This window comes from Portunus trituberculatus, chromosome 18, assembly GCF_017591435.1.
Source record: "Portunus trituberculatus isolate SZX2019 chromosome 18, ASM1759143v1, whole genome shotgun sequence".
In the NCBI taxonomy this organism is placed as follows: domain Eukaryota; kingdom Metazoa; phylum Arthropoda; class Malacostraca; order Decapoda; family Portunidae; genus Portunus; species Portunus trituberculatus.
In genome coordinates, this window is record NC_059272.1 from 8,258,367 (window position 1) to 8,267,914 (window position 9,548).

General features: G+C 40.9%; 2 protein-coding genes across 2 annotated transcripts; both read right to left on the reverse strand.

Moving 5' to 3' along the window:
• Positions 1–925: 925 nt before the first annotated feature.
• LOC123505356 (putative nuclease HARBI1) lies at positions 926–1,976 on the reverse strand. Its single transcript, XM_045256574.1, has 2 exons — positions 1,642–1,976; positions 926–1,031 (listed from the first exon to the last, which is right to left on the reverse strand). The coding sequence occupies exons 1-2, from the start codon at positions 1,974–1,976 to the stop codon at positions 926–928; spliced, it is 441 nt and encodes a 146-aa protein (XP_045112509.1).
• A 1,936-nt stretch (positions 1,977–3,912) lies between these two features.
• On the reverse strand, positions 3,913–9,548 carry LOC123505357 (aspartate and serine-rich protein-like). The gene is made up of 6 exons (XM_045256575.1): positions 9,325–9,548; positions 8,861–9,120; positions 8,435–8,593; positions 5,924–6,046; positions 5,556–5,691; positions 3,913–4,009 (listed from the first exon to the last, which is right to left on the reverse strand). The coding sequence occupies exons 1-6, from the start codon at positions 9,546–9,548 to the stop codon at positions 3,913–3,915; spliced, it is 999 nt and encodes a 332-aa protein (XP_045112510.1).

Sequence of the window (9,548 nt, forward strand, 5' to 3'; positions counted from 1 at the left end):
GGGATTCAATCGTTGCTATCTTCTCCGACAACACCACAGCTCAGGCTTACCTGAACAGGGAAGAGGATACTCACTCCAGCTTCCTCAACAAGGCATTTAGTGCAGATACTGACTCAGTTTGTCAGAGGTTCAAACAATGTGGTGGCAGACAGCGCCAGGTCCTGTCCACAGAATGGACTCTACACATGGATGTGTGCCACTAATTGTAGTGGGTGTGTGACTATTCAACAGTGGATCTTTTCAACTCACAGCTCAACTACAGGATCTTGAACTCTGTATCCCCTTCTCAGGATACTGCAGCCATAGCTGGAGATGCCTACCTCTACAACTGGGATAACCAGGATCTTTATGCCTTCCTTCCACTTCCTCTCATCAGAAAAGTGCTTAATAAGCTTCGAGCATCCAGGAACACAAGACTCATTCTAGCAGCACTGTACTGGCCTCAGAAGGAGTGGTTTCCAAATGGAGCCACCCAGACACTTTCCCCTCAGGTGGTATCTTCTGAGACAACCTCACTCCCACTGGTTCCACCTCAGTGCCCACTGCTTCAACTGACAGGTTGGAGACTGTCAAGTGATTTTTGAGACACAGGGGCTTCTCTGCTAAGGTTGCAAGTTTTTTTGGCTTATGCTAAGAGACCCTCCACATTTTTAAACTATCAACACAAATGGAAGAGATACAGGAGATGGTGCCAAGACAACGTGCACACCATTTCCAATTCCACGGTTCAGAAAAATGCTGATTTTCTAGTTTATTCATGACAAGTGCATCATCTTTCGGCCTCTTTTCTCCAGGGCTACAAGGCCATGCTCAACAGTGTTTTTGCAGTCTAGGGGCTGGACCTCAACAATGACCTAGTTTTGAAGCACATTATCAGGATTTGCTCTTCCCAGCCACACAGGCCTACTATGGGCTTTGCCCCCTCTTAGAACTTGGATTTGGTCCTTTGCCACTTGACCAGGGCTCCTTCTGAACCTCTTAGGCTTGCATCCCTCAGAGACCTTACAAGGAAGACCCTCTTCCTTCTTACTCTGGCAACAGCATAGAGGGTGGGAGAGATCCAAGCTCTCTCACACAGGACAAGCTGGTAAAAGCAGGATCTTTTAGTCTACTATCTCCTGGGCCGGTATTCATAAACACACTAAAAGTACACTAATATTTTTTTAGTTGTACTGTCAGCTAAAAGTAATCAGTAAAAGTGTATACATAAAGAGAAAAAAAAATTTTAGAGAACGTTTACCTAGAAGTAAAAGTAAAGTGGCTAAAAGTAAAAGTAAAATCTAAACCCGCTACATTTGCTACGCTTAGCGCTACAATGCAACTTAAATTGCATATTTTCTCACTTAAATATCATACTGATACATAAAAAGGTATGAAATAATTTTAAGATATCTTTTTAGCAAAAAAATTTGGAAACACATGCTTATTTTATGATTTTAGTTTTGTACATAAGGTGAGTTTGGCCACTTTGGCGAGATCTCATCCAATGGCTGTATACTCATCAAAACAAAAACAAAGCCCCGTTGGAGGCAAGGAAAAGACAATGGAGTTTGAGGACAAGAAGAAGAGGGCTAGGAAGCCCAACTGGACAAAAGGGACCAATGTTATTTATTGGCATCCCATGTGGAAGACAACGCTCACATCATAAAAGGCTGGGGGCGCAAGTATGGTGTCAGGAGCCAGCGCTTCATGGCGTAGGCACTGTCACCCAACAAGTGGCAACCGGGTGGCACGATACCTCTTTTGAAGAGTTGCTTCAGTCCAGACTCATTGAAGACTCTAGCATCATTGACAGAGCCAGGCCACTTTGCAACAATGTCAAGTATTCTGTATGTTGCATCAAACACAACTTGTACATTGATGCTATGAAACCGTTTCCGGTTTACATATTCAGCTTCGTGTTCCCTTGGGGCTATAATTCTTATATGAGTGCCATCGACTACACCAACAACACCGAGAAATCCTGCAACTTGCATGAATTGTTCTTGTTTCTGCTGAACTTCCTGCTGGGTGAAGTTGGGGAAATTGATGAACCTCCGGAAATTGTCTCATTGTGTAAGAGCCTCAAGGGTCTGGGTGATAGCACGGCTAACAGTTGGCTGTGATGTGCCGAAGTCATCGCTACTGCACAACTGCATCTTTCTTGTGGCCAAGTACCGTAAGGTGATGGCCACCTTCATCTCAGGAGAGAGGTCTTTGTTCCTAGCAGTTTGACTCCCTAATGCATCCCTCACAAGATCAGTTACATACAGTATGCCTGCATGGTCAAGTCGAAATCTTTCGATCAGCTGGGAGTCACTGTATTCCGTCAGGGAGTCTCTCCTCTCACGAAAAGTCCGGCGTCGTCGCTGGCGAAGTTGTTGTTGTTGCGCCATCTTGGAGACTTAAAAATACTTTTAAGCTCACTAAAAGGACCCCTCACGACTATTAGCGCTTGGCTACCTGCTAAAAATCTTTTAGAGCTTAAAAATGTTTATGAATTAAGTTAAAAAAAATTTTAGGACTAAAAGTAAAATTAGTGGTTAAAAGCTTTTTTTTAGCCTGCTAAAAGCATTTTAGACTTATATGAATACCGACCCTGGAGTTTATTGCCAAAACGGATACAGAATCCCACACTACTCCACGGGAATTTCATATTAACCCGAAAACTCCGACAGGCCTTAAATACGGCTGCATAGCACACTTCCGACAGTCCTTAAATGGGGCAGCTACTTTGAGCGCTAATAAAAACCGCGCTAGCATTGGTAGCGCTGCTATATTTGGTCATGACGTAGTCCTATGGTAGTACTGTCGGCTCCCAGGAAGCACACCGCTCTAGCCAGCTAGTCTCCCACAAATTTCTGTGAGGTGCGTGAGCGTCGTGTCGCGGTGATAATTATTTACGTATTTACTTATTTAAGGAACTATTATTTACAACTATGGCTCCTGGTGCTAAGAGGAAGCTAAAGTTTAGTGATAAAAGTGATAGACAAGGCGGGACAAGACGCAAAGTGCACAGGTTGGAGGTAGATCCCGACCCCGCTATTGTGACATCGTCACCCACGCCTGATAAAAACATATGTAACTATAATCAGCCAATATGAGTGAAAACACGAAAAACATGTGAAAACACATAAAAACATGAGCAGTGCCTTACATTATGTAAGAATACACATAAAAGCATCTCCCCCGAGTTGCCGCTACCACAATCTTCTCCAACTATCGGTTATTATTCTGAGACAACCATAGTGAGTAGAGCAATAAAAACTTGTAGGATGATGCATTGTCATGTCTATTAACAGCAGATTTTTTTTCCAGAGTAATTTATAAGAGTTGATTTTTTTATGATAATTGCGGTAATGGGAGGGTGCGAATTTTGCGGCCATCGGTCTTAGCGGGTTAAGAGCCTTGCGTCCTTACTGGATCCAGAGGATGAGGAGCGACTCTTATGTCATGTTTGGGCACTAAGTCACTACCTACACCAGATGGCTTCAGCTACGAGACCCAGGAACCTGTTCCTCGTTGTTAAGTGTCCTTTCAGACCCATGTCAAAGGTAGTGATCTTCCTCCAGGATACCATCAAAGAAGCTCATGCTTCAATTCCTGACTCTATCTGTCTCAAGTTTAACGTTCGGACACATGACATCCATGCTTATGTGGAAGAACTGCTCTGTCCCCTCCTTCCACTGTAGGACACATTCAGTCTTTGCTGACCATTAGCTCCATGACATAGTGAGACAGGAGGGAGATATCTTTACCTTGGGCCCAATAGTTAGACAGGAGGGAGATATCTTTACCTTGGGCCCAGTTGTCACAGCTGGCCACATTGTATGATGACTACCTGTGGTCCACACTCCTTAGGAAGGCCACTCAGGCTTTCTTTCATGGAGGCACTCTATCATCAGCCTGCCACCTTCAGGCTAGGAAAAGGGGTCAGTAGTCAAGTCTGAGCACCTTTCTTGGGCTCACCCTCTCGGACCAGGGTCCAAGGGCACCCTTAGAGCACTCAACAATGATCGCCTTGGGCTCTCTTTTGGTTTTTGAGATGAGGATCACAGAGAACTCCCATGTATCCAGCTACATTCTTCAGCACCCTCTACTTCACCTCAGTCAAAAGTTAGTGTCTCCACAATGGACAGTCATTTCACCCTCTATGCCTGGCATATTTTGATTCCTGCCTTCCTCAGTGTTAGAGTCTGCTAATTTTTTATATGAAAAACAGGTCTTTGTGATGGAAATGTAATTTTTAGAACTAAAATTAATTTCTTCACCTACCTGTTTTTCATACAAAAATAAATCCCCTACCTTCCTTCCCTCAGTCTGAATCCTAATGCAAGAATTAACTTAGGTGGCGCACAGTTGATACCCTCGGCAGCATCAGGGCACTGCGCTCCCAGGTGTAGCGGATTTTTTAATCTCGGCAGCAGGAAGTAAGTAAAACAGTGGAACTGCAAATTTTTTGTATTTTGAAAAACATAAGTGAAGAAATTCATTTTAGTTCTAAAAATTAAACACCTTTGTAGTTATGTATATTGTAGCAATTTAACCCACTACTGAGGTGGTAGCTTAGCTGTGCAAGCAGTTGCAGGCTAATAGGAGGCTCAGCTTGAGTATGCACAGATAGACCACAACACAACCCTGGGATCAGGAGCACTAACACATATTTGTTTGATGCTTTACATTTAATGATACACAGGTTCATAGCACATAACAACTGGGCTGATACATCACGGCATCACACAACTCGCTCACACAACACAATCTCCCATTAACCTAACAACCCTACTGTGTGTCTTCAACTTGGTGTACCTACTCCTAACACAACGTGGGATTATCCAAGGAGTGTCAGATTGACCTCAACAATGAATGAAACCTGTACCCTATACCTGTCTCAAGACCATAATGTTTGGCACTAGGATTTTTCCTCCCCACACTTCTTCCTCTCTGGTGAAGTGAAAGCAAACCACATGTTAGTCTATTTTTGCCATTTCACTAGGGTTCTGCAATCACAGTTTTATATTAACACTTCTTAACACGTTACGTGCGGTACGACATTGTGTACTATCCATTCCTGCGATATGGGTCGTAACATAATTTTTATAAAAAATTTTGTTTTCAAAAATTATGAATGAAATTTGTACTATACTCATATTTTACTGCAATAAACACATTTTTAAGATGTTATAGTAAACAATTTGACATATTTTATGATTTTATTGAAACTCCAAGTTACAATAAAAAAGTGAAAGAAAATTCATATAATCAAAATCAATATTGAACTTTTGATACATTCTTGGTTGGCAAAACTTGACATAAACATATATGGATTTCCTTTACACAACTAACAGAAAGACACATTTTTTTTGTTACTTCATATAATCAAAATCAACATTGAACTTGATACATTCTTGTTGGCAAAACATGACATAAACGTATATTGATTTCCTTCACAACTAACAGAAAGTGGACACCTTTTTTGCTACTTCATAGTACTCAAAATCAACATTGAACTTATGATACATGCTTGGTGGGAAAACATGACATACACATATATGGATTTCCTTCACACAACTGACAAAGTGGACACCTTTTTAGCTTTCTTTGAAGCCACCTTGCTGCCTTCATTTATTGATGTCATCTTGTAGCAGCTTACACATCTCTTCCTGGAGGTACGTTTTTGCCCTTCAGCTTCTACCAGGTAATGCTGCTGCTCTGTTTGGATGCCTCCAACACTTACTCTCTTTTCCTGATCTTAAGTCTTCCTGAGAATAGCCAGTCAGCAGAGACAATGTGAAGGACTCTTGAAAGCTTAGTAATGAGACAGGCTTTTTAGAAAAGTACTTATTACAGAGTACCCAAGCATTTACCACTGAAGTTCCAGCTATGAGTTCTATTGCAATCTTTCTGTACCATTTTTTTGTTTTCCGTAAGGCTGTGTAATAACTTGACATCTGGTCTGACACATCTCCTTTCTTGATTTTGTTGTACTCTACAACACTCTTAGGTTTTACTGCAATATCTCCATCTCTTGCACACTTTCCAGTTGGGATCAATGCGTCATCATGTTCTGGTACAGTGGACAATGTGAGAACACTTCTCTTATCTTTCTAGTGAAAGACTTTGACTCCTTTATCATTTTGCAGTGAGATTATATCCCCTTTCTTTATCTCTGCCTTTGTTATTTCACATGGCAGCCCTTTGCATGATGAGCGAACCGTGCCACAGAGATACATATTTCGTGACAATAAGTGCTCTGCAAGTGTGACTGATGTGTAGTAATTGTCACAATACAATGTCATGCCCATGTCTGACACACAAAGTCTGTAATACCTAAATTTTGGTATTTTTCACCTTTGCTGCAGTACACTTCAAGGTTCCATGTGTATCCATCTGCATTACAAAGTTTGAATATTTTCAACCCATATTTGTGGCTTTTGCCTTGAATAACATAACATAACATAAATAATAGGATAACAAAGGGCCACCAGGGCCCATCTAGGTTATCCTGTATCAGTCGCACAGCGACCTCGTCATCAGTACTTAAAGATACACTTACAAGTACACAATACATTATATACTAATTCTAAATATTTGGCCCATTAACAGGGCTAAGTCCTGCAGTGAATTCCTCTACAATCTGTGATCCCCATACATGGGGATCATGTCTTGTTTAACTATAGTAAATTTCTTATAAAAACTATCATGCAGCGCTATACATAATTATAAATCTAATAAATTTAAGTGCTTATCTAATCTGTTTTTAAACATTGTCAAACTAGTGCTATTTACAACCCTCTCTGGCAATGCATTCCAGAAGTCTACCACCCTATGACTAAAGAAATATTTTCTTATATCTAACCTGCAGCCTTGCTTTCTAATCTTCCTGCCATGATTTCTAGTCCTACTTCCCTCCTCTAAGGTAAAGAAAGATCTCACATCTATGTAGTTTGTATCTGAGAACATTTTAAATAACTCTATCATATCCTCTTATACATCTCCTCTCAAATGAAAACATGTTTAATTCCTTTAATCTATCTCTATACTCCAGGTGCTTTAATGCTGGTATCATCCTAGTTGCTCTTCTCTGAACTGCTTCTAACATGTTGATATCCTGCCTATAATGGGGTGACCAGGCCTGTATGCAATACTCTAAATGGGGCCTAACATAGGAATTATATAAGCTACGCACCACTTCCTTACTTTTATAACTAACATTTCTATTTATAAAACCCAGGATCCTATTTGCCCTATTTCTTGCTTCTAAACATTGCTTTGAAAATTTCATAGTCCTGTCTATCACTACTCCTAAATCCTTTCCCTCCTCTACTGCCTCTAGCCAACATCCCTCCATCTCATAGCTAAAGTTTGTGTTGTCTTTACCTAAATGCATAACCTGACACTTTTTAGAATTAAACTCCATCTGCCACCTGTCTGCCCATGCTATCAGCCTGTCCAGGTCTCGTTGTATTCTGTAATTGTCCTTTTCACCCTGTACTGCACATGCTATCTTAGTATCATCTGCAAACTTTGATACTTTGCTACTAATTCCTATATCTAAATCGTTAATGTACACCAAGAAAAGAAGAGGTCCTAGCACTGATCCTTGGGGTACCCACTAACCACTTCCTTCCACTCAGACATTGCCCCATTTAATACTACTCTCTGTTTCCTATCAGAAAGCCATTCACTAATCCAATCAACTAACCTACCCCTATCCCATGTAGTCTCAATTTGTACACTAGCCTCCTATGCGGTACCTTATCAAACGCCTTGCTAAAATCTAGATATATAACATCTATGCTATTTCCATCATCTAACTCCTTGGTAATATATCCTAAGATATCGAGCAAATTTGTAAGACAGGACCTCCCTGATCTAAAGCCATGTTGGGTATCTCTAATTAATCTATTCTCATTTAAATGCTCCCAAATACTACCCTTAATGATTTTCTCTAGTATCTTACATACTATACTAGTTATACTAGTTATATTGCCTGAAATAAATTCTTCACTTTATATTTTTTGTGCTGGTCTGCATAGGCAAAGTTATCAGAGAAATGCATGAGACTCAAAAGAATTTGAAATTGGTCCTGGCTTATAGTGCCAAAGATTAATTCCCTGTCATACAGTTTACTTTTTGACCAGTAAAGATGCATTTCTGGATAGGAGACTTTTCCCATGTAGAGAAAAATTCCTATTATTTTTTTCATTTCTAATCTATCAGTAGGAACCCAAGCCCGAAGTCCTGATTTTCTTGTTAGCACACGGGATGAAAGTTTCTGAGAAACATACCTGTTAGTTTCCTTGACTATTTAATTTATTATTTCATCAGTAATGAATAATGAATAAATATTAATTGGTAGGACACAATTGTCTGAGGACTGGAGTTATACACAACTCCTCCTTTCCTGTGAATAGAAAAGCCCTCTGGCATGATGTAACACTCCTCCAGTTACCAACAGAGGTTGCAGATACATCAGGTACATCTTCAGTTTCAGTAGGATCATCAGTGTTATCTGAGACTTCATCAGAATCAGAGTCATCATCATCTGATTCAGATTCATCTGTCTTGTAAGATGAATCAGACGTATCCAGTAGAGCCTCAACTTTCGCACCTAATTGGTGCCAAAAAATCGGCGCCAAATTGAAAACCACGAAAGTGGGGGCATTGACCTTATGGAAAAAATAATAATCGGTTCTGGAGCTATCCATAAAATACCTATATCTCCATATAAATCTGACAAACAAATACATTCTATTATGAAATACAATTGTACATCAAATAAAAACACCTTACACTGTATGAATGTAGTAATACTTACCAAATATACAAGTATGAGGTGCTTGATGTATGGTTATGGTGGCCACCTACTGGGGCCCACTGCTGCTGCAGCTGCTGCTGTCGCCGCCACCGCCGCTGACACCGCCTCCGCCGACACTGTCTCCGCCATTCTGCATTTCTTCCTCTTCCAGTCTCTGACGTAACAGTTCCACTCTGTGTTGCCTTTCCACATCTGCCATTTGTTCTCGAATAAATCCAGAGAAATCTTCATCCATGTCGAGCTCAGCATCTTCCATTGGTTCTGCTCCCTCATCAGCTTCCCCTTCTGCTTCCAAAAGACCCTCTGCCACTTCCCTTGGCCTTTGGAGGTAGCGGGTGATTAATGCCTGTTGCCCTTCATAAACTTTTTTATTAAAAAGTTCCCCAAAGGTATCAGTGATGCTTTTTAAGCTAGCCAAGATTTTCTGTTTGTGTTCAAAGGCTAAGGGCTCTATCTGTTCAGTCAAGGACTCAAAGTTAAGTAACAATGATGACAGTACAGCGGTTGATGGTGAACGATCTTACTGAAGTTGTTGTTGTTGTTGTTCAGGTTGCTCGATATGGTCCCCTTCCATGTTGTCCTCCTCCAGCAGGTCTTCAGTATTATTTTCTTGGTTGTAGTTGACTAACTCCAGCATTTCCTCCCTTGTAACATCGGCAAACCCTGGGCTTCTAACCTGCCGTACCACCTCGACCGTCTCTGCCAACAACTGCTCGGTCTGCTGCTTGTCTTCCTGGGCAGCAATCAT